Source organism: Monodelphis domestica, chromosome 4, assembly GCF_027887165.1.
Source record: "Monodelphis domestica isolate mMonDom1 chromosome 4, mMonDom1.pri, whole genome shotgun sequence".
Classification (NCBI taxonomy): domain Eukaryota; kingdom Metazoa; phylum Chordata; class Mammalia; order Didelphimorphia; family Didelphidae; genus Monodelphis; species Monodelphis domestica.
Window position 1 is genome coordinate 27,243,851 of NC_077230.1, and position 25,736 is coordinate 27,269,586.

Here is a 25,736-nt window from a genome sequence, read left to right on the forward strand (position 1 = left end):
ATTAGCTTAGCTGGCTTAACTTGGAGTTCTGGGTCTTGTGTATGTGAGTCTGGCCCATATATCCTCTACAGTTCTGGCCATAGTCACTTGCATATAGGTGGAATTTTTGATATTGGCCTGGAACAAGGACTCATTATAGTTTTTTTTTTTTATCTTACAGTCACTACTCATTATGGTTTTCTTTGTAGATTATTAATGATATAGTTGTCTGCATTGGTGATGAATGTGGGGGGAGGCTGCACTACCTCCTTTTAAAAATATTATCTTCCATTTTAATGTATTGGTTCTCAGGTAGAAGAGCAGTAAGGGCTAGGGAATGAGGGTTAAGTGACTTGCCCAGGGCCATACAGTTAGGAAGTATCTGAGGCCAGATTTGAACCTAGGACATTCACTGAGCCACCTAGCTGCCTCCTGCACTGAATCCTTCTACTCCATTTTCATTCTATTTCAACATTATATATAAATTCTTAAAAGCTACATAAGACATTGCTCCAAATAGCTACTAATAATATAATTATAAATCAAAGGAAATTTATAGTTTTCCCTCATACCTAGATAATTTGCAAATGTGAAAAAAATATGGGAATACTCAGTGTGGTGAGCAAACATATTAGCATGTTGTTGCTAAATGCATCAATTAGTCCAAAAATTCTAGAGAACAATTTGGAAGTATACTAAAATATAAAAATGGCCATACTTTTTGACCTAGAGAATCCACTGTTAGAGATACACACATAAACCCGCATGGATACACGCACACCAACACATATTCAAAGAAAAAAAATTCCCAGATACCCTAAAATACTAATAGCACTTTTATGTTGGTCAAAATCTGGAAAGAAAATAGATAACATTAATTGGGAAATTAAAAAACAAGTTTTGGTACATGGTAGTAGTGGAATATTACTTTGATATAAGAAATGAATATGAAAACCACAGAGAAAAGTAAAATGACTTTCATGACCTGACACAAAGTGTAATAACCAGACCCAGGAAAATAATGTCAACAATGGTTGCAATAGTGTAAATTGAAAGAAGCATATGCTCCCAAATTTTTTCACCTTAGGCAAATCACTTCTTCTTCTTGGATATTTGTTTCTGTAAAGGTAAAATGACAGGCTCATATTAAATTACTTCTGAAGTCCATTCTAGCTCTGGATACAAGACCCTATTACCTTAATAATAATACAAAAAAACTGAACACTAAAATGACTGGCATGATTAGGGGTATTGAAAAGGGATGAGAAAAGGCACCTTTCTTTAAAGAGATGGAGAACTGAGTATGAAATACCACACATCTATATTTTTCAGATTTCATTCATGTATGATAGGTAGTTTTGCTTAACTTTTTCCCTCTTTGTTAGAAGGGGTGTTTTACTGTTTATGGGATGAGGATATATGTTGAAATGATAGTGGTGTAAAAAAATAAAAACTTTCAAAAATTTGCAAATGACACAAAATTTGAGTTTACAACTAATATGTTGGACAGCAATTTCTTATTAAAAGATCCCGACAGACTGAGCTAAATCTCATGAAAATGAATTTTAAGAAACATAAAAAAATATACTCTGATTTAGAAAATGAACTTTGCAAGTAAAAATGATTTGGCATATATAAATTACTTCTCAAAATATTTTGTAGCTTTAATGACTAAATATAGTCATTTGGTACATATATTCCTAGAAATGGAGACTTACATGAAATAATTTTTGAGGCTGCTGAATTGCCACTTTAAATTTCACCTTTGTAATACACTGTTTAAATAGTTGTTTCCATGACCAGGGATTAGTTTCATCCTCTAACTAGTGCTTGTTTTCTTCTCCTAGATACACTATAGTACCTATTAGACTTACAGGAAGGATGTCCAAAGCTGGATATGTCTATCTCAGGATGTGTGCATTGTTGACTACTATCAGTGAAAATAAAACAGGATTTTCAATAAGAGATTCAAATCTTGGACTCAGGCTCACAGCAGCCCACACAGGAGTTTTAGCTGACATCTGTTTGACATGTAGTTCAACCTTTTTTTTTTTGCCTGGCATGGGGAAAGTCTTTATTTCTGTTCTCACACCTCCATGGAGAAACTGGAAGACTCCTATTATGTATAACAATTAAGGAGGCAAAAAAGAAAGGGGTAGATCATTCACTTGTACAGATCCATTGAGAAATTACTAAGTAATCAATAAGGGAGCTACTGCATCATTTTCAAATAATTTAATGATAAGCCCCACATATTCCCAGAAATTGTCAGAAGGGCTCTAGCATATAATATATGAGATCGCCTTATTATACCCATTCCCATGTAGATTCCATGCTATACATGTTTCTTCTACACTCCTCAGACCTATTAATTGGTACTAATCTACTACATCCATTAGTCCTACTCTTTCTCTGCTCTTACCCTCAACAGAATAAGGGGCTTGATAATCTGTCTGCTGGCTATTTCATGGGGTTGTTGTGAATATGGAGATAAATTTGAGAGGCTTTTTCATGCTATAAAGGGCTATCCAAATGAAAATATTATTGAAAAGAATATACAAAGCATTTGAACAGTTTTATAAGTAGGAAACTAGATTCATTAGATCCAATTAATAAAAAAGCAATTGCCCTAGAAGCAAAATAACACACTTTCTCTAACTTTTTCTTCTCCTTTTTTCTTTATCTCTTTCTAATTTTCCACTGCTTCCCCATTCCTCTCCTTTTTCCTATTGTTCTACTTTTTTCTTCCTCCTCCCCTAATCTTTAGAACTATCAAAAATAGGAAGAAATGACATCTGAAGTTATAATTAATATGAATATCTGAAGATACTAAAGCAGAATTCTGACTTCTAAAAGCAAAGTGAAATAGGTTCAGATTGATTAAACAATAAATTCCCAATATTCACTTCATTCTCTAGAAAATCCTATTATATGCATTGTAAATCTGTAAATTTTGCAAAATAACTAACATTTTAATTGTGGATGGGAAGTCAGCAATCAATAAGTACCTATTATGTGCCAAGAACTGTGCTAAGTACAGGAAAAACAAAAGAAGCAAAACAGAATCCTTGTCTTTGAAGCATTCAACATATATGAGAAAGACAACAACATAGAAAGACAACAAACATAAAACACTGTAGAAAAAGAGGAAGACATATGGGATAGATTGGAAATAATCTCAGAGAAAAGGCAATACTATTAAGAGGTATCCTAAAAAGGCTTCATGCAGAATGTGAGGATTTAATTGAGGCTTTTAAGGAAGCTAGGGAGTCCTGGCAATGGAATCAGAATTGCAGGCCTGGGGAAGAGCCAATAAAGATGCAGACTTGAAAAATGGAGTAACATAAGGAACAGAAAGGAGGCCTGTGTCAGTGAGTACAGTGCATCTGTAAGGAAGTAGATTAATTTTTAATGATTTGTTTAAAGGAAGTGATTCAAAAGTCACTTTATTATGGCTTCTAGACTTCTACTCAAGTGAATCATATCCCATTTTATTATTTTTTTGTTCTATGGTAATAAATTAAATGGTCAAATTAAAGAAATTCTATCATTGAAAAGATTATACTTTAGTGGACTACATCCTTTTGAAATTTTCCTCTATCCTATTATTCTAACCCTATTCTCTTTTAAATTATTTCTAGTGGAACTTACCTTCAGTTTTTTAATAGGGGATAATGAAAAATTTTTAAAAATCAGTAAATATAATTTTGATTTAATGTTAACTGTCTAGAACATGATTGATTTTTCTATCAGGGGATGGTTTTTATTCCATCTATACATGATCTAGAGTTTCAAGGCATAGTAAAATCTATACTCTCTGATGAATTAAAAATAAGTATCACTCAGTTAGCAATGGAGAGACAGATGGTAGATATGAGTAGGCTACAAAACATTACAAATGGGGAGCTATTAAGTTGAACTAGAAAAAAAGAATGTCATTAAAGTAATAAGTGTATGGTCAAAAAAGATCATGGGAAGATTGTTATATAGTGATAATTCCTGACAAGCTGCATGTCCCATATTTATCTTGGCAATGTCAAAAAAATTATGGAAAATCTCAAGAAACTTGATTTTATCCTACTGCAAATTTATAGGAGAACATGGGCAAGAATGGCATAAAATTGTCAGATATAGACAGGTTGCAGTCTGACCCAATGGAAAAAAAAATATAATGTCCACATTGAGAGGATGATACCTCATTGTGAGTACTGAGGATCTGAGATTTTTTATTATTAAGTCTGGTGTTCTAGATTGAAGAACAAATTTTATAAGAATGATTTGTTCATAAAAAATATCTTAAATGATACTTCATCACATTTCCCAGACTTTATGTTAGAACTGTTAAATGAAGTCTATATTTGTTTTCTTGTAGCAGTGTTTATGAACTACATAAAGTTGAATTAATATCAAAGTAAGCCATGTACTTGCTTTCTTTGGGTACTTTAACTATGGTAATAACACTATCTAAATTATTAACTGCTCATGTTTTTATCACATTTTCATTATTAAACACTGCCTTCCTTAGATCAACTCATTATGGAAAAATGCTGTTCAGTAAAGATTGTGATGAAAACTAGAAGTAGAGTTATAGTTCTTCTTTTACTTCACATCATTATCACTATTTGCTTCCTGTGATCAAAATGAGGCAAGGAACAAGTACTATGCTTCCTTGACTTCCTACTCAGAAGAAAAATATTTTTCTTTTTCCTGTGAGAATATAAACAAATTCATGGAACTCTGATATAATTCCAGATCTGGGGGCTTAACAACCCAAATATCTCACTCATAGAAATTTCAAGGGCAGGTCTAGCTCATTTGGTTATCAAAGTCCTTTGAATTTTTAATTAGCTTTCCAAGGTCACTAGACAAACATAATGATATAGTCTTAGATTGCCATGAATTTTCCAAACTCCCCCAAAAGAGAATTATATGGAAGAGGTAAAGTAATTAGAGCTGTCTCATCAGGTCAAGACACTAAAAAAATATAGATAGAACAATCTAATGAATTAACAGCAGAGAAAGCCAATCTCACCTCCAATTAAATCATAACCCCTTCTCCCACTCTCCTCATCCCTCTATTAGGGCTGCACAAGGAACATATATGCTGGTGCTCTAGGATGCACTTAGCAATTCTGTGCTTATTGCTACTGAAGTATGTCAGCACACTCTGACCTTATCCTTACCGTACAATTCTGCAACAACAAACAATAGACCAACTCTGCCCATTGTACCTTCCCCAACCCCTAGGAAGTAGAGATAATTTTCTATCAGGAGCATTCTATGGTTACATGCTGAACTAAAGAAAAAAAAATCAGCTCAATAACTAAAAAAAGGGGAAACAGAGGAATGGCACCAGCATATATGTGAGGCTATATTAGATTTGAACAAAAGTGGACTGCTTTCTATTTGAAATCTATTCTTTCCCCCACAGAAGTCCCCCACTTTAGCGTGGGAATTGAGGGTAGTAAAATAAATTCTCCGTAAGGGAGGAGAGTGAGCTAATTCTGAAGTCCAACCTTGGTTCTGCCATCATAGGATAGGAATGTAAAAGTGAGCAATAAGAAGGTCACAAGCAAAAAAGAATTATTATCAGAACTTTTAAGAGGAAGAAACTATTTGTTAAAAGTAGCAGAGAATAAGAAGAAAAATCAGCAGAGAAAATAAAAAAACATAAGGATAGGTGATTTCATCTAAATTAGTGGAAGAATCTCTGAATAAATACTGCAATTAAAAGAAAAGTAAATCCACACGTGATGAAACTGAAGACTCTTTGGGCATCCAGGAGTCTATGGAAGCACAGAAATATGTTTCCAAATGGTTCAAGAGAAAAATCATAAAAGAATAATTTATGGTCCTGCACAGAAAAAATAAGCAGAACAGAAAAACTAGATTCAATGGTGGTATCTCTAAAGAAACAAGGGCAAGAACAACTGATTGGGGATAAAAAAAATTAAAGAAATCAAGAAATCTCAGAGAAAAGAAAAAAAAAACCCCAACAATATCAAAATAACATTTTTTTAAAAAGAGCAAAACATTGATTTTGAAGACATGCTATGTGGGGACGTCTTAAAGATCATAGTTCCCTTCATAAAAACATCAAATAATTTTTTAAATTAAATGCTAAACACCATTAACAAAAGAAGTAATAAAAGAAATATTGTCAGATCAGCTGAGTACAGAAAACAATGTTAATCAAAGAATATATAGATCTTCAGAAAATAAACAATTCTAATTTTATGCAAACTCCAAGCACATAATATTTAAACTGATCAATCCAATAGTAACAAATTCTGCAAGTGATGAGGAATGTCCTGCAAATAAAGATAAAAAGGTTTTCTAACATATGATTATTCTGACCGACTAAAAAGTATAGAAGAAAATAGAAAAAATATGATCCAAAGACCAAAGGAACTTAAAATGAACACCAGTGATGTGCCCAGTAAATATGGGCCTAATTATCAATGAAAAGAAATGGATATTCAAAGAGAGGCATTTGAAACATTCCAAAAACAACGAAATTAAAGTGACCAAATTATTTGGCTTGCAAAGTTAGTAGAAACATAAGTAAACAAATAGACAAACAAGAAAAACACAACTGACAAAAATTACTCCAGAAAAAAAGGGGAAAAAAATAGAAAAAAAAGAAACCCATATGGTTCAAAACAAGAATAACAGCAAACTAACAGAAGAGGTCAGAGGAAGAAGGAAATGGCAAAACCATTCCAGTCTCTGCCAAAAAATCTTCATGGACAGTATGGTCCCTGGGGTTACAAAGTGTCAGACAAGACTGAAAGATTGAAAAACAACAAAAGAAAATAGGAACAGGTAAGAGATTATCTTCTAAAAGTATAAACATAATAAAGATGAAGGGAGAACTTTAGGATGATGGTGGAAGAAAAGTATTGAAACATCAAGGACTAAACCTCACAATGTTCTGCCTAATGGCAAATTAATGTGTTTTGAAGGACATAAATACAGATTCAGAGAGCTCATAAAATTGGCAAAGATGACAAAAATGGGAAGTCATGATTAGGGAAGGGTATTCTGAGAGGAGAGCACGCTGCTGATGGATCAGTACAGTTATCTTGGAAAACAATTCATAATTATGCAAGAAATGACTAAAATGTCCAAATTCTTTGACTCAAAAGTTAAAATAAGGCTTATATACCAACGAGCCTATTGATAAGAAAACAGTTCTTATAAACATCACAGTATTTATAGCAACATTTCTTTTTTGTGATGGCAAGGAATTGGAAGCAAAGAAGATATTCATAATTTGAGAATGACTAAGTAAAGTGTGGTGCATGAACTTAATAGTATATTACTGTATCATAAGCCATGGCAAATATGAATACAAGGAAGCATTAATAAATCTATATGACCTGATGCAGAGTAAAGTAAGCAGAGCTAAGAAAATAGTATACACAATAACTAAAGTAATGCAAATTAAAAGAACAACCCACAAATTAATCAAAGTAAAATGATACAAAATAACAAAATCCAAGAATGATTCCAAAGAAGAGACATGAGAAGACATCTCAATTCAGGACTTTTCATAGATGCTTTGTCACTAGGTATGAAACATTATAGAGTTATAGTATATATGTGTGTATATATTTGATTGGTTTGTTGGTTTTCCCCTTTCCCTTCCTTTTTTTTTTAATTCTTTCTTTAAATTTATTACTTGTCAGTGGATAGCTCTCTGGGAGGGATCAGGGAGAAATATTAGAATAAGTTTTTACAATCTCAATCAGTTGTTGTGCCTTTGTTAAGGCACAACAACTGATTGAGATTGTAAAACTCACCACCATGGAATCAAATTTTTCTGTTCTGCTTATTTTTTCTGTGCAGGCATGAATCGTTTCTTTATGATTTTTATTTACTCTTGAACCATTTGGAAACATATTGCTGTGGTTCCACAGTCTTTTGGATATGCAAAGGGTCCTCAGTTTCAATTTTAATAAACTAGTCCTATAATTTACATATTTAAACAATTTGTATATTTTTAAAGTAGGTTTTGACTTTTTCACATTTATAAATATGATGCATTCTCTTTCTTTTTTGGATAGATTTTGCCTTACTGCCTTTAAGATTTATTCCTCTTACTGCTGGACGATATCCTTGTTATATTTTGTTGTTATCACCCCATGATATTCGACTCTTTTCCATTGAATGTGTGGTGAATGCAGATTTTCCAGATGCCAAATTTCAATTTGAAACTCCAGCATTTGAAGCACTGACTCAGAATATTCCCATAGTAAGTTTAACTTTTCACCTAAAGGTTGATATTTATCAATGATTTTTGTAAACTAAAGGGACTTAAAATATATTTTCTTCTTGATGCTAGAATTTCATGGTCATTTATATGTACATCTAACTACTAAAATGGAAATACAACTCCAATCCACATTTATCCCAAATTATCTTCCACATCATAGTCATGAGCAGCCATTTTTCTGCCTGGGAAAAATAGCTTCTAACATACCCTCAATTCACTTCTATTGACCAATTAATTACTCTGGCAAAGTGCTTAAACTCAGTTGTTTTCTTTTCTACTGATTCCAGGTTTTTTTTTTTCTGACCAAATTCTATGACCTTCCTTTAGAAGCATAGTGTTGCCTACTGATTAGGGAAATGTAAATTAAAACAGCTTTGAGACACTGTCACACCTATGAGATTGAAAAGAGGGGAAAAGATAAATGTGGGAGAGTTGTGGGAGAATTGGGGCACTAATAAACTGTTGGTGGAATTGTGAACTGATACAACTATTTTGGAAAGTAATATGGAACCAAGCTCAATGGGCCAAAAAAATATGTATACCCTTTGATCAAGCAATTCCATTACTAGGTCTGTATCCCAATGAGTTCAGAGATAAGGGGAAAGGACGTACCTATACCAAAATATTTTCAGCAGCTTCTTTCATAGGAGGAAAGAATTGGAAATTAAAGGGTTGCTTAGCACTTGAGAAGTGGTTGAATAAATTGTGTTATATTGTAGTAATAGAATATTGGTGCACCATAAGAAATAGAATGGAAAGACTTATATGAACTGATGCAAAATGAAGAGAGCAGAACCAAGAGAACAATGTATACAGTATTAGAAATACTATACCATGGTCAAAAGGGAAAGACTAACTATTATCAGCAAAGCAACTTCCCAAGGAGCCCATGATGAAAAATGCTATCCACAACTAAAGAAGAAACTATTGGAGTCTGGTACAAATTAAAGTGTACCATCTTCCACTTTATTTCATTAGACATAAAGTTTTAGAAATGTTGGCTGGGGTAAAATGCATTATGCTTCAGCTGAAATTAAAATATGACTTTTTATTTTTTAGTACTTTTATTTTTTTTTTTGTTTTTGCTTTTTGCCCTTTAGGCAATTTATATATTTATATGTGGAGTGTTTTGTGTGAATAACAAGAAGAATGCCAGTTAAACTGAACTATAAAGTACATGGGAAGGATTGCTATATCATAAAGCTAGAAAGAAAGGATAAAAAAAAAGTTGTAAGAAGTTCTAAATCCAAAAGAGGTAGTTTATATTTATCCTTAGAGGTGATTGAGAGACATTAGAATCTATTTGGGGATGGGACTAGGTAGTGTTATGACATCACCACCATGAGGGAAATCATATGTTCATACCTACACTCTAGGAAAATGACTTTCATGATTATGTAGGAAGATTTATTGGAATAGGATGACACTATACACCAGTCAGTCACTTATCATTGTGATAGAAAGACAAGTGAGCCTTTACTCAAATACCTTTGTCAAGAGTTGGTATGTTATATAGATATCGCCTATTTACTGATAAGAAGGACATTACATTCTATTTTGTGATGGTACTAGAATGGAAATCAAGTCTAAATCTGACTTTATAGTTTTATTAAAATATCTCATATCTTTTTATTTCAGAACAATGACACAGAAACTGAATGGAAGTGCATTGTTACTCTTGAAGGAGATTGGTTTTATGGACCTTCTGTTTTATATGTGAAATCAGGAGAAACTGCTCAATATCCTCTAACATTCAAACCTATTTTGGAATGTGAGGTTACGGTAAGAACCAGTGATTTTTCATGATTTATACATGATGTATATATTATATTTTCATATTTCTGATTAGAAAATATTTTTAGTTTCTGAAAAGATAAGAATTGAAGAAATCATGTTACTGTTGTAAGGCTTCAACAGACTTTCCTCTATGAAACTGTAAATGAATATTTTAGATTGGGGAATAAATAGTTCCAAAGAATATTGTTTCATGAGCTGTCTCCTCCTGATTTTTAAAAATAAATATTGGAGCAAAGAAAGTTCATTTCTCGTTTTTTCTCTTCATTAACGCAAGTTAGTGGCTCAGAAAGCATTTTCTTGGAAGGCATATTTCTTAACTTTACTGTGGAAGTAAACAAGCATATAATCAATATGTATGAAGATGCTTGTAGTAACTCTATAATTTAGAAAAATTAAAGAGCAAAAAGAAAGCTTTCCACAGAAGTTTGTCTTCATTAATTCAGCAGAAGCATTTACACGTGAACTGGGAAAGTCAATGGATAGTACCCCCTTGAAAGCTCATTTCACTAACTGGACTCAAGATTAATCGATTAGATGAGATTGTTTGGCAGCCAACTAAGACTCCTTTACAGCTAAAACTCCACTTCCTTTCTTGTCATAGGGCTCACTTAAACTACGGAATCAAACAGATGGTATTGAGCATGTATTTGAACTGAGAGGGATTGGAAAAAAGCCGCTACCCCTGGACCATGCTGTGATAGACTGTCAAGTGGGAAAACTGACCAAGAAGCCTATAGTTGTGCCCAATTATACAAAGGATATGCTGACATACAAGGTATATGTTTTTGGAAATTTGAATGCATTTTGCTTAGTGTTTTCAGTTTTGCAAAGGGTATAATGTGAAATAGTTAAAATTTTCAATTTAATCATGTGAACTAATGCAATATAACATCAGTGATTATAAATGATTAAAACAGAGAAGTAAGGAGATAAATTTGAAGTTATACCAGGTTGGCTCACAGGAGGAACCAAGGGAAAAAGATTCCAAAAGGAATTTCAGGACAGAATAAGAGAGGAACTTGAGCTGGAGCAGAGTTCCTGTTTGCATTGGAACTTGGGAGTGACAACTTCCTGGAGGTGTTAACTGACCTTCCTTCCCTGAGAGGAGCAGTTGTCCTGCCAGTTGAGCCCTCAAACTAGCTTTCCAGTTTTTGGAATTAGCTTTCCATTGGTTCCTACCTCTTTGTTTCTGTCCTGATTTTAACATACTCTTGTGTTCCTGAGAAGAATACCAGTGTGAAGAGAATTGTACCTGTCTGAAATCAAGGAGACTTTCAGGCTTTTAACTGAAGGCCCTTGGATGGCTCTGACATCCAGTCACCATCCTTATTCAGAAACTAAACTATCCTGCCTTTCCTAAAGACTGCATTGGAGTGGCCTAAGCCAGGATAGCTAGAATTTAGGGATTTTGGGGTGCAAACAGAAAGGATGGGGTGATTCTTAGCAGCAAGTCAAAGAAGACAGGCTTTTGCAAGCCTCTTAGATTTGGAGGGTGAAGTAATTAGAGTTTCAGAGCTAGGTGTAAAAATGGTGGTTTCTGAGGTTAAAATAAAGGCTCTATCCACTGTCTTAGATGGTATTTCAGTGGATTTTCTCAAGAGTTTCTGCAGAAAAATCTGAATGAGAGAGAGTTGAAGGCTGAATGGGTTGGCATGTACCCTCCTCTTACCTCCCCTGAAAGAGGCTGTTGTCAACTGCTGAGCTGGTCTATTGAGGTTCCCTGAGGAAAGGGGTGGTGGAGAGTTGATGAAAGGGTTCCCCTACCTAATAAACCCAAGGACAGAGAGAGGATGTGGAGATAAGCCTCTGTGAGGGATCGTCTTGGTGCCTCTCTGTTGAACTTCATCCAGATATCTCCTCAAGTATAAACCAAAGCTGGACAAATCTGTCTACAGTTTGTAAAGTTTAATAATGGTACTAGAGGCAAATTGGGAAATGGAAAGTGTGGATTGGTTTCCTTCAAGTTTTCCTAATATGGTCTTTCACCTGGGCAGCATAATTTTGTGGACCCAGATTTCTCCATCCTATACCCCAACTAAATAACCCCACAATTCAAATTGTATATATCTCTCTAATTACGTGGCTTAAAGAATTTATAAATCAATAGGTGCAAGAGGACTGGAAGGGTAAGAGAGCCAGGCTCTCTCCTCCATAAGTCCACAGCCCTCTTTTTGGGTCCTCCTCAGTTGAGTGGTTGTTGGAGATAAAAGACAGATGGTAGATCTATAGAAGAACTTGAATACAAGAACATGATATTCTCTTGTGGCTTTCTGTGAGATCCTTCAGCTAGGAAACAGGTTGTGCCAGGTCAAGGACTCAGCTGAAAGGCCAAGAATTCCATCTAGAACTTTCTCAGGTCAGTTTCCTTTCCCAGCATGCCTCACTCTCCAACAACACTTTCTGTCACTCCCCTTCTGATGCCTAGATTCCAAAATCCTTTCATGCACTGATCATTACATAGGGAACTACCTCAGCCCTCCTTCCCATCCAATTCCTTGTTTATTTACAATTTTAAAGCTTTTGTTAACTTAATATAGAAGTCAGATTGTGTTACTAATCAATCCAGGTCTGAAGGCAGCCATTTTGTTCTATTAGCCTGCTACAGACAGAGACACTAGACTTTCAACCTTACCATCTCTCAAAGTGTTACAATCCATATCTTTCAGAATTTGCTCTTTAGGCTAATACTGGCTATCTTACAATTTGTATCTTTAAGTTATAAAGATTCTTGTCAAAAATTATACATCTTAACACACTGGTAACTTGCTTTTGTAAGACACATTTATGTGTCCCTAGTTTTTTTGAGATTTTTGTAATATATGCTTAGAGTTTCTCAATGTAAGTAAAAAAATTTTCCCCAAGATCTAGGGATAAAATAAAATTGTCATATATTTTCATTAGATGTTCCTCAGCTATGAAAATTTCTACTGGCTTCTCCTGTATTTACCAATCTGAGTAAAACAATAGAGAAAACAATAGATGAGAGAAATAAAAAATAAGGTAGTGAAAGGTAGTGAAAACACAGTTATTTATATCATGAATTTTTATTAAAATATGCTTGATTTTTACTTGATTTATTTTTAAAACAAGCACCATTACTTTTATGCTTGTTGAATCCATATTCAGTGTTCTTTCCAAGACATCAGGCTCCTCCTGTTCAATTGCCTTTTCTATTTTAGACTACCTCTGTGGTGGCTGCTATTCTGGATCTGTAATTGCCGAGGGAGCAGTTATTATTGAAATCGCTTCCACAGATACAGTTAGAAAACTGGTTTTAATTACCAGGGATACTGAGATACTAAGTGATTGTCCATGATCACAAAGTGTGAATCTTAAAACTGCTCAGACTCTACTTCAGAAGATTTGATTAAGCTATTCCCCATTCTCTATAATGGAGGTACTTGGTCAGGAATGTATTGAGAACTTTAAAATTACTCCACCCTGCTCAAACAGTGCCTTAGGGGAAGATAAAGTTGCAAATTCCTGATTGAACAATGAAAAGTCCCCAACTCATACTTATAGTAAAGCAAAAACCCTAAGATAGGTGGTCTATTTTTTATATCTAATAGAAAAGGGTGCTAAGTACCTATAAAGGTTAAATTAATCACTAAAAGGAGGTCAAGCAACTCACAAAAGGCAAGCTTAACAAAAGAAGTGTGAAGTACTCAGAAGATATAGTCTACCCAGAGAAGGTGAGAACTAAAGAGTGGTGAGAACTAAGAATGGGCAGTCCTGGAAAAAAGCTTCTCTTGTGATTGGTAGATGTGAAAATTTAGGGGAGGTGACACATGAGAAAATTTCTTTAAAAGGAGAATTCAGTTCAGTTTGTTTTTAGTTCAGTTTGGAAGCTGAATTGCAGGAGGTCAGGAGTTCAGAGGAGGGTCTCTGAACTCAGTTCAGGAGTTGAGGATTTCAGTGAAGGACTAGAGCTTGCTTGGGATGATCTTGTGGTGAGTGATAAAGACTATTTTTTCTTTTTTTCCTCTCTCTCTCTCTTCCTTTAATTCCTTCATTTATATTAATTAAAATCTCCATAAAACCCAGCTGACTTGGGTATTTTCATATTTGGGAATTTTCCCATGGAGACCATTTATTTTTAATTTAAATTAAATAAAAATTATCTTTACAGTTTGGCCAAAACCTTTACAGTTTTGGAAATTCACTGTCTTGGAAACCCACATATTCATGGTCACAAAAGGTAGGGTGTATCAGAGGAATGACATGAACCCATATTGGAAACTATCCAATTTTCTCTCCCTTTTCACATTAATTATATATTACCATTTAGATACATCTTTTTAAAAAAGCAGTCACATGGGAGCAGTGAGATGGGTCAGGGAATAGAGGTCCAGGCCTGTAAATAAATGAGAGATCCTAGGTTCAAATCTGGCCTTAGACACTTCCTGTATGACCCTGAGCAAGTTATTTAGCTCCAAAGTTACTTACTAGTCCTCTGCTTTGGAACAAATGCTAGTTTTGGTTCTAAGACAGAAGGTAAAGGTTTAAAAAAAAAGCTATAATATGAACAATCTAAGTATAAGTCTGAGAAAAAGATGCAAAAAGAACCATACCTATTGCTTGTTTATAGCAAGTATAATCTGTTTATGCTATGCACTAACTAGAAGCCTAAAGATTTGAGATTTTTTTCTCAACTATGCTTTTTTCTATGTATTTTTTTTTGGTTATTTCATTGTGTGTTATTGCTTAATTGTAATAGTTTTATGCTTAAAGATAGATGTCTTCAGGTTCAGAATAAAACTTACAAAATGCTTTGATACTGCTTGAAGCAAAGTGTTAAGTGGGTTAGACTTTGAGCCAGGAAGACTGTCCAAGTGAATGCTGCATAAGAAAGGAAATATATTTTATAGTTAATATTTTAGCTTCTGAAGATCACAGAATAACAGAATCTCAAAGGTCATCTAACCCAAACTTATCTAATGTAAGGATAATTTTAGGGTTGTGACCTAATCTAAATTAATTTTGGTCACCAGGAAATATCCCAAATAAAAGTGACCCAAGTCAGTTAGTAAATTTATGGTGATTTAATTAATATAGAGGAAAGGAATTAAGGAGAAGGGAGAGGGAAAGGGTGTAGGATATCTCCCGCCTGGTCTGTGCCATGGGAAGTTCAAAGTCCTCTGCCATGAGGTCTCTGAAGATTAGTGGCTTTCTAAGACTGTAATGTTTGGAAGGTAAAGGAGAAAGAATCAGCCTAAACTCTGAAAGAGCTCAGTAAGATGCTTCACCTGAAGTAGGCTACTCAGCTTCTCCCAGTATTGTATAAAGGAAAACTCACTGCCAAAGCAGACAATAGCTTCTGTCACTCCAAGATGCCAAAATGCTTAGCATGCTCAGCAAGCTACTGCCAGCCACCTCTCTGCTGCAAAAGAGGCAGGAGAGAGGAAGTGATGCAAAATATATAGAGGGTTTTACATCACTTTCCTGCATCTCACCTATACCAATGGTAGCTTTAGCTTGACTTAGGACAGCTCAGGGGTCTGTCAGCTGTTTCTGATTTGTCATTTGCTAGCACATGTCTATCATAGGCCATATTCCTAGATATTTAATCCTTAAGTATGGGTGTAGACATTCCTGATTTTTTAGACTAAGTAGGGTGGAGTAATCTAAAGTTCACACTAACCAGGAGTTCCTTCTACAACATAATCAACAAATGGTCTTCTAACTTTTCCTTGAAGGTCTTCAGTGATGAGTGAACCTTCACTTCCCATTCCACTTTTGGCAAGGTCTAATTTTTATAAAATTTTTCTTATGTAGAAACAAATCTGCTTCTCTGTGACATTTATCCATTAAACCTGATTCTGTTCACTGGGGCCAAGGTGACCAATTCAGATTACTCTTCTTCAGGGCAGCCCTTTAACTGCTTCAATATATCTTGTTCTTTTTCTCTTTAAATCTTTTCTTCTATTGGCTAAATATACCTAGTTCTTTGAACTGAACCTTATATGGTATGATGACAAAACCTTCAAAGTTCAAGGCAGTTCCTTTTTGTGCTCTTTGGTTTTTCACTGTTCACCAGAAGATGAATACCCTATTAAAGTTGAGGATTGAGTAGGATGGAATATAGTGATGCTAAAAGCTGTAGCCTTGAATTCTATGCCGATCTTAATGCAATTTAAAATTATTTTAGCTTTTCTGGATGAAACATTAATCTATTGATTTTCATTTTAGTTGTATAGTCCATTGAAACTTCCACATTTTTTTTTCAGATAAAGTCCTCTAATTCTTCCTTACTACTTTGACTTTATTAAGTTGTTTTTTTAAAAACTTAAGTATAGGATTTCACATCTTTCACTATGAAATTTTATTTTATTATGTGATTGCCTATTGTGTATACTGTCAGCAATATCTTTTTTGGAGTCTGAATTTGTCATCCAACCTATTTGCGGTCTTTGACAGATTCATGCAATTTGCAGATTTGATAAGTGTGTCATCTATGCCTTTATCCAAGTTATTTTAAAATACACTAAGCAATATAGAGCCAAGCACTCATCCCTGTGGCATTCTGCTGGTTACTTCTTTCTAAAATAACATTGTACTATCAATGGCTAAATTTCATGTCATCTCTTCTTCCAGTGTCATACAACTGACAGACCTTAAACCCATCAGTAAGTTAAGGATGTGCCTTTCCCACACATGTGAAGACTTTCCTTGGCAGAATGGGCTGCTGAGAACATTTTGTTTCAGTGGCCATGAAAGCAAATCAAACAGGTGCTATGGAGTATTCTTAGAGATTGTTCAGTTACTGAAGACACAGGTCATCTCCTGCAGCCAGTTGTCCTGACTTGTTTCTTGCTACTGGACACTGATAACTCTGGAAGAGAAAGTAGGGCAGATGGCTTTGCACAAAGCTGCCCCATGTAAATCAATTCATATATAAGTCAGGTTATTACCACATGACATCATTGGTCCCCTTAGAAAATTAAGGATGAATAACAGCAAACTTCTATCTTGCTAAATCTATTTCTCAAAATTTTGTTCACAAGAATAGCATGACAAATTTTGTCAAATGCTTCAAAAAAATTTGGGTAACTTTTACCTTCAGAATATTCTTGATTTACCATTCTAGTAATTGTCAAAACAAGAAATGTGATTGCTTTGTCATGACCTTTTAGATGAAGTTGCACTGACTCATTTTGATCATCATTTCCATTTCAAAATTGTCACTAATGATACCTTTAACAGTACATCCATATTCAAGGACTCTTTGATTTCGTCACTCTGTGAAAGAGCTTCCTATTTGCATTTGGCATGATTTCAAACCTTTCTATGCATATATGTGCTAAGGACTTAATCCTTTGAAACACATAGAAACTAAGTAGTTTGATCAGGATTACATAGGTGTTAAGTGTCAGATATTTCGTGAGATTTTAAATCAAAATGTTGTCAATTCTAACTTATACTCTTACCACCTACATAGAGCCCTTGACTTTCATGATAGAGTCTAAAATTTTTTAGGTCATCAAAATCAAACTTGCCTGACTCTAGTTGGTAAAGTTTATTCTCTTTTCTTTTTTAAATGTAGAACTGTGGCATTTACTCTTCTTTTTGTCCTGTAGTATCTATTATGTTTTTACACAGTCCTTTAAAGATAAATGCCATGATGTTTATACCTTTATTTGCCAGTTCTTTCATTGATTTAAGAATTGACATGGACCCGTTGACTTGATTTCAAGAAGAGCAACTAGGTGCTGTTTTCTACCTCTCTATTTCTCTTGGATAGCAACTGCATATCATTTATTTTTTCATGTTATTTTGAGCACAAATATCACACAGAGATATCTACAGATGTATACACATATATGCATGTACATGTTTATTTGTGTTCATATATGTATGCAAATTATATACATTTAAATACATGTATAGGCATATATATATACACATATATATGTATATATATATATATATACACACATATATAGTTGGACAGATATTACAAGCTGATTATGAGTCAGGACCAAAATTGAAAAGGAAGAGAATCTACTAAATTACTTTTAAGAAACAGAACAATCTTTTAATGACTCCAATTTAGACCTATAACACAGGGTCATCTTTTTACAACCATATTTTATTTCCTTTTGCTTTTGTTTCATGTCTATGAGTTATGGTACACTATAGTCTCTGAAAAACTGGAACTAATGATCAAAAGGCAATAGAAAAACATGAAGGGATAGGCTATAGCATGTCACAAATAAGGGATTATGAGGAAGAAGCATCATGTTATAAAGAATTATAAAGAAGACCATATGAGGGATTTTATTACATAAATATTTGAGTGAAAAAGAAGATAGGCTTATCATAGCATTAGAGCAGAAGATTACCAGTCTATAAATATTTTTACCACTTGTATCTTCAATATATGATAAAACTAGGTAAAGCCTCAGTATTTTGAGAGGAGTTCCCTGCAATCACCTTTTGGAGGGATATAAACAAATGCCAATATCGGATGGGAAGGGATGATTGGATTTTGATCTGAATCACTGGACAACATATTTATATAAATGAGTTCAGAAATCCAGTTGAATATTTGTATACATTATTGACTCTTCATTTAATTCTGAGTTGTTTTAAATTATTTTCCTTATTGCTTATATTAGCTGTTGTCAGGTTTATAAAGGATGTGTGCCTTTTTATATTTATTTGTTATTTTTGATATAAAGTTATTTCTGTCAAAGATATGATACAAGGCTGAAAATAGATAAATTGATTAATATTTCCATTCATGAATCCCAAAGTCACATCTAATTTTGAACCACTGTGTTCTGATCATTAACTTTTCATTATTTTATTCTTTTCCAAGTCTAAAAGAGGCAGATTCAAGTCCCCAATTATTTTTACTTACTAAATGTTCTTACATTTTGTTTAGATTTTTTCTTTGAGTATTCAATTTGTGTATTTTAATTCAGTTAATTCTCCAAGAGTTATAGGTTGAGGAAAATATTCTTTATATGCTTTAGTAAAGGAAATTTACTAAGTGTGAGTTCTCTGTACCATTGTAATCACAAGCCCATTCATATTTGATGAAATAATTATTTCACTATTTATGGTAATATGAAATAATATAATTTCCTTTTTTGTCTCTATTAATTATAACTTTTACTTTGCTGGAGATCATGTTTGCCACTCCTAATTTTTAATATTATAATGATAGTGTTATATAACATGCCAAGTACTTTATATGTTAACACATTTGATCTACATAACAATCTTGTGAGGTAGGTGCTATAATTAAGCTAATTTTCTATGAGGAAACTGAGACATAGAGAGGTTAAGTGATTTGGGCAGGATTAGATAGCTTTGAAGTATCTGAGCATGATTTGAATTCAGATCTTCCTTTCTCCCAATTTCATGTTCCAACTAATAAACCATGTTTTGGAATGCTGCTGAGATAAAATAAGTTTTAATCTAAACTATCACTTTAACTCCATTTCCATATTTATATTTTAAGTGTATTTATTGTCAAAAACAATTTATTGGGTTTGGCTTCCTAATCTATTCCACAGTACTCTATAGTTTAATGGATGAGGTTATCACATTCTCAACTACAGTTGTTATTTAAAGCTTTTTAAAAAAATTCTGAATTTAATGAATATGAAAAATAATGTCTTCCTATACAAAGCAGAACAGAAAAAGTTTACATGTAAAGTTAGAATCTTTATTATAGCTTTTTAAAAAAATGTATATGATCTATTTCATATTTCTTGTTTGTCTGTTTCCTCCCAAAATATCCTCTGCTCTCTTCAGTGAAAGTTTCTCCCATTATCTTTTCTTCTTTATGTTGTGATTAGAAGTAGCATCTTTGGCTCAGTGAATTCCACTTTAAAGACAAATTCAACCAATCAGCATATTCCTGATATAATTCTTAACCAAGGTAACTACATTGTTTGTATTGGTATATGTATATATTGAAGTTACCTGTCAAGGTGAGTCATGTCAATTCTAACTATTACAAACAATCATTTGGTCGAGATAGCCCAACCTAATCATCACAAGCATCTGCTTGCCAGGCTATTTCACTGATGTTGTTTACTTACTCATGTGGTGAAAGTGCACATGGTAATTCCAACTTCAAGAAGGATCCACTGATTTCAAGAGTGGTCCCATGCATGCCCAACAATTGAATGTAATGGGCTTCTCTACTAGTAGCAATGCAATGAACCAGGACAGTTCTTAGGGACTTATGAGAAAGGACACTATTCACGTCCAGAGGAAGAACTGTGGGAGCAGAAACACAGAAGAAAAACAACTCCTTGATCACATGGGTCGATGGGGATATGATTGGGGATGCTATCTTAAAATGATCACTCTGTTGCAAATATTCATAATATGAAAATAGATTTTGATAAACGATACATGTAAAACCCAGTGGAATTGCTCATTAGCTTTGGGAGCAGGGAGAGAAGAGGGGAAGGAAAGAATATGAAACATATAACGATGAAAAAATATTCTAAATTAGTTAATTAAATGAGTAAAAAATTAAAAAGGCATTCCCATCTTCCTGCCTTATTCCACCATTCATTCTTTTTGTAACTATAATTTTCCTTCATATTTTTGCATTACTAGATAGAATCATATCTGCTGATTCTTGTGGGATCTTAGGTTTGGGTAGACCTTCAGATTCATTTGTGCTTACTGCAAAAGGTGCAGAGTTAATTGGGAGTAGGGTTTTATAATATTAAATCATGAAGTTTTATGCTGTGATACTGTTCTATCTTCTAAATTCAAATTCATAGATATAGCAATAATTACACTGTTACATAAATAATCTAATTCTTTTGAGGTTTGGGGGTTAAAGAATCATGTAAAAATAACTATTTGCCCAGCTTGCTAGTCCTATTACTCATATCTTAGAATTTCATATAGTTTTTAGTGGTATATTTTATATATATTAAATATATAGTCAAAGATATATTTAAATATGGAGTTAGTTATGCTTTTCATTAGAGAGAAAACTTTTCATAAATATCTCACAAGAAGTATTTTCTTTAATTTTGTCTATTTCCTATTAATTAACCATCATAGTTTTATCTCTAAACTATAATAAAACTCCATTTCAGTTCTCATAATGAATACATTTTTAATGAAAGGGTTTTAAAAATAATTATATTACATTAATACAATAAAATGCATGCCAACAAAAGTAATTAGTGACAAAATAGATCTTCAAAATTTCACTAATTGATAATTATATTCAAGCCACTAAAATTTGATATTTTTATCATTAGAGTAAAAATTAACATTAATTTTATTTTTAAATAAAAGATATTAAAATGTTAAATTAAATTCTACATCTTTAAAGTGTCCTACCTTTTCCCAAGATTCTTTTTGGCTTTGTTGTTCAAATAGACAATTTTAGAGGAACAGAAATATCCTAATAATATTTATTACTAGAGATATAGTTAGAAAATAGGCATTTCATTAAATAATAATATTTATATATTGCATATTCATCTTACAATTTTCTTGTTTTTTAACCCTTACCTTCTGTCTTAGAACTAATACTATATATTAGTTCTAAGGCAGAAGAGTGGTAAAGGATGAACCTAGGATCCCCTTGTCTCTAGGCCTGACTCTCAATCCACTGAGCCATCCAGCTGCCCCCTTACAATTTGCTTTGTAACAGTATCACCTTCTAAACATTTTTGTCTTAAGAGTTTGAAGTATATATGAGGATGTATACTTCATACTTCAAGTATACATCCTCATATATGTATGTGTACAAACACATATTAATGAGACACGTTTTGATAAAATGATTGGATTACAGTCAGAGAAAGAATAGGCATGGAGAACCTTGAGAAAATGTTGAAGTTTATTAGGATTAACTCTATGTTCACCAAACCAATTCATATCTATAAAGAGCTACCACATGAAAACTGCTAAGCACTAATGAGAAAAGGATATCAGAAATGAATAGAAATGAATTCACTTATCCTATCACTTCAAGATAAGTACTACCACATCTGTGAAAGATCTATTTTAGGCAATATGTTTCTAAATCAATCCCTTGGCAGTCTACCAGCAGAATAACTACTCTCAAGGGGAAGTGAAGGCCCTCTTAGTGCCAGAGTTTTCATCCAAAACCTTTTCATCATTTCTACACATAAACATTTCTACATATACATTCAAAATGTATATATACATACATATATATATGTATATATATACATATATATATATACATATATATATATGTAAGTTCAGTTGCAAATGAAACTGCGTCCCCCAAGAGTATTTATGATTCATTAATTGTTACTTTCATAGCTTTTCATAGTTCTCCTATGGGTTGGGCTCTCTGCAACTTTTTATATTGTTGGTTACCCTCATACTTTATGAAACCACTTATATACCCTTCCTTGCACATGTATATTTAATATAATATATTTAATATGAGGGTCATTCTGAAGTTAGCATCATGATTTATTGACAACTGATTAGAGAGTGCATTCTGGAAAAGGAATCAAAGATGACCACATTTCTTCAACAAAAAAAGACAATTTGAAGGAGGGATAGATTTAGGGACAAAAATAATGAATTCTGCTTATACACTTAGAGTCTGAAATGTCTCATGACACCCAGAAGGAGGTACTCAGCAGGCATTTGGTTAGGTATGAATGGAGCTCAGGAGAGAGAATAGGGCTACCTACATATATTCATTTGGGAGTCATTTGTGTAGAAGTGAGCACATGGGAACAGATGAGATTACCAACAGAGATAGAATGTGTAGAGAGAGAAGAGAGAGCAGTATAGATCCCTAAGGGATAGTCATGAAAGCCAAAAAAATGAGACCAAAAAGGAGCAGCCAGGCAAGTATTAAGAGGGTGGATTTGGGATGTTGCAAAGAGCTCAAGTTACATGAGAACTAAGAAATAGTCCTACTCTAAATGAAGATCCTAGTGCAAACAACATCATGGAAATAGGTTCTGATCAAGGACACAAGTAATACCCAATGCAATTGTGTGTTGGCTACAGGAAGGGTGAGTGGAGGGGAGGGAGGGAAATAAAGTGAGTATTGTAACCAAATAACTAAAAAAACAATAGTCCTGAGATTTAGCAGCTAAGAAATTGTTGATTATCTTGATTTCAGTTTGTTTTGAATGATGAAGTAAAAAGCAAGATTGTATGACTAAGAAGTTAAAGAATAGTGCTGAAGTAGAGGCAGTGAGTACAAATGATTATTTCTAGAATATTTCTGTAGAAGAGAAGATTTGGAATATCCTCTGTGGAGAGTAGGATAGCAAGTAAAGAAGAATAGAAGATTTCTCTTGCATTTATGAGGGGCTGATTGAAAGTAAAAATCATGAACTTTTAATTGACCCTCTTGGTTTAATGTTTTAAATTTCCCTGATAATATTAAACACCTTGAGACTATGGGCAAAGAAAAAATATCATGGGAATGGGGAATATGCAGGTGTGAATTCAGCAGAAAAAGGGGACAACAGAATTAAAGTTAGAGAGCAGTGTTATTAAATTGGCCAAGTTTGGAGTCAAATAGAAATGAAGTAATTAAGGTCAGAACAGAGGTAGTGAATGAGGAGAACAGGAAGGACTGTGTGATCATGAAAGTTGCAGCAAGGATGAAGAATAGATTTAGGAGATGTAAGGAAAGGAGAAAAATATATGTACCTCATGATCATAGAGGCAAAAGTCGGACTTTTGAGTTACGGCGGTGATACAATTGTGAATAGTGGAGTCCTTCATTTTAAGGCATTGCCAAATTGAGTTTGGCTCCCAGTAAAACAACCCCAGGTTGAATGGGACTCTGTAGGTCAGCTTCCACTTACCTTATGAGCTCTTGCTTAGATATTTACTTTCACTTATTATCCAAAGCTTAAACATTATCTTAAACAAAAGCCATTTAATCAAATAGCTCAATGAAGAACTTGACAAGAGATCTCAGTATGCATTTGTAACCACAATACTCCTGAGAAGAGCACAACTATGCAGTGAATATATGGGACTTGGGACCTCATGTGGAAGGCATACATTTGGTCTGATGTGATCTATTATCCCTATTACCTAGAACAGTGCCTGAGATATAACTGTTGATTAACTAATAAATGAAAGAATATTTGATTGGAAGCTGTGTCTCTAAGAACAAACATTGAAAAGGACAAGGGTAATTCATACCTTCACCACTATTACATACTGAGATCATTTGATAATGTTGCTGTCCTACTCCTGAGTTTGTAGAATTTCTGCTGTCTGCTAGACATCATTTTTGTTTAGCACATCAAATCTTTTGGCCATCTCATTTCTGCTGGAGTCATGTTGTTTCTATTGTATTTCTCTGCTGGTCTTTGGATACTACTATCAATTTCCTATATATCTCTAGGCTCATTTATTGGTTATTTGCACTCCTGCTTCCCTCTATATCAAGTACTATACTAGAGACACAAGGAACTGTCCTAAGGCTAAGATTAAATCTATTATTTAACTTTATATTTATTGCTGAATCTGGTTTTTGTTTCATTTCCCCAGACTACTAGCTGACTAAGGATTAGACATTCTCTGCATGCTCTGTTTAACCTCTTATGGGGCACCCAATTTTGGAGCCTCTGCCCTATGGGGATGCGGGGCCTACAAAAGCTTCATTGTTCCAAAGATTCTCTATGGATTTGTATGCAAACAAATCAAAGAAAGAATGAGGCTTAACTAAGGGGTTAGGTTCATCATTCTCCATAATCATGCCCCACTTTCCTGCCTTTACAAATATCTCTCCATAGAATTTTTTTTAATTACTGTCTTTTGCACTGTATTCTGGCCACAAAATTGCTATCCACCTAAATTTTGTTTCCTTTTGTTTGGAATGGGATATTTGCTTTACTGCTTATGTCAGGATAAGGGCTTTAAATGAAGGAGCATTAGTCCCATTGGGATAGTGCTCTCCAAGAGAATAAAAGAGTCAAATTAGGTATATGATTTTTAGGGATAAGATAAGTTCAAGATCACCTAAAGGAGGCAGAAGGCAGAGACATTGTATGTGTCTGCCTGAAGAAGCAGAGTCAAGCCAGTGACAAAGCGAATGAAATCAAAACTGAGGACAAGCTATTTGCTTTAACTTGACTCTTGAAAAGGTACAGTAAACTCTAACAGGCTAGCCCATTCAGTGTTGTAGCCTGGGTACAATTCTTCAGGAAGAGCAAGATTTTTCTTTTTTTAAGGTTAACATAATAAAGAGGGGAACACAGGTAACAGGTACCATGGACAGAGCAGAGCAGAACCATTATCACCAAGTTTAAGAGAGTAATTTTGGAAGGATAATTTTCATTATTCTTCACTTGTGCTTAAACTATTTTTTGAAGGATCAACTTTTTTAAAATTAGTTCATCAATTTAAAAATATGTTAATGACACACTTTATAGTTTCCCTATGTGTTCTGCATCACTATTGACAACAAAAGAAAAAACAGAAAATATTATAGGAAAATGGGGAAATAAAAATATTAGGAAATATACAGAGAAATAAGAAAAATAAACTTTTTGATCAAATAATCACAAATGCCAGTATCAAGGTAATAGGTTTTCTCTCACTGGCTGTTTTTAGGCCAAAACTAATTTACTTTTTAGGATTACTATAGAGGAGATTCTATATAAATGTGGGATGGACTAGATGTGTCAGAAGTACTTTTTAAATTGGAGATTTTTTTTCTCAAATAGAA

General features: G+C 33.7%; 1 protein-coding gene across 4 annotated transcripts in view; it reads left to right on the plus strand.

Moving 5' to 3' along the window:
- The window catches only part of CFAP47 (cilia and flagella associated protein 47), an 886,918-nt gene that overhangs the window by 425,870 nt on the left and 435,312 nt on the right, over positions 1–25,736 (plus strand). For all 4 annotated transcript variants that reach the window (XM_016433371.2, XM_056826271.1, XM_007493353.3 and 1 more), the window contains 3 exons: positions 8,049–8,236; positions 9,896–10,039; positions 10,656–10,829. In XM_016433371.2, the coding sequence (XP_016288857.2) occupies positions 8,049–8,236; positions 9,896–10,039; positions 10,656–10,829 (506 nt within the window). The remainder of the gene's footprint in view (positions 1–8,048; positions 8,237–9,895; positions 10,040–10,655; positions 10,830–25,736) is intronic.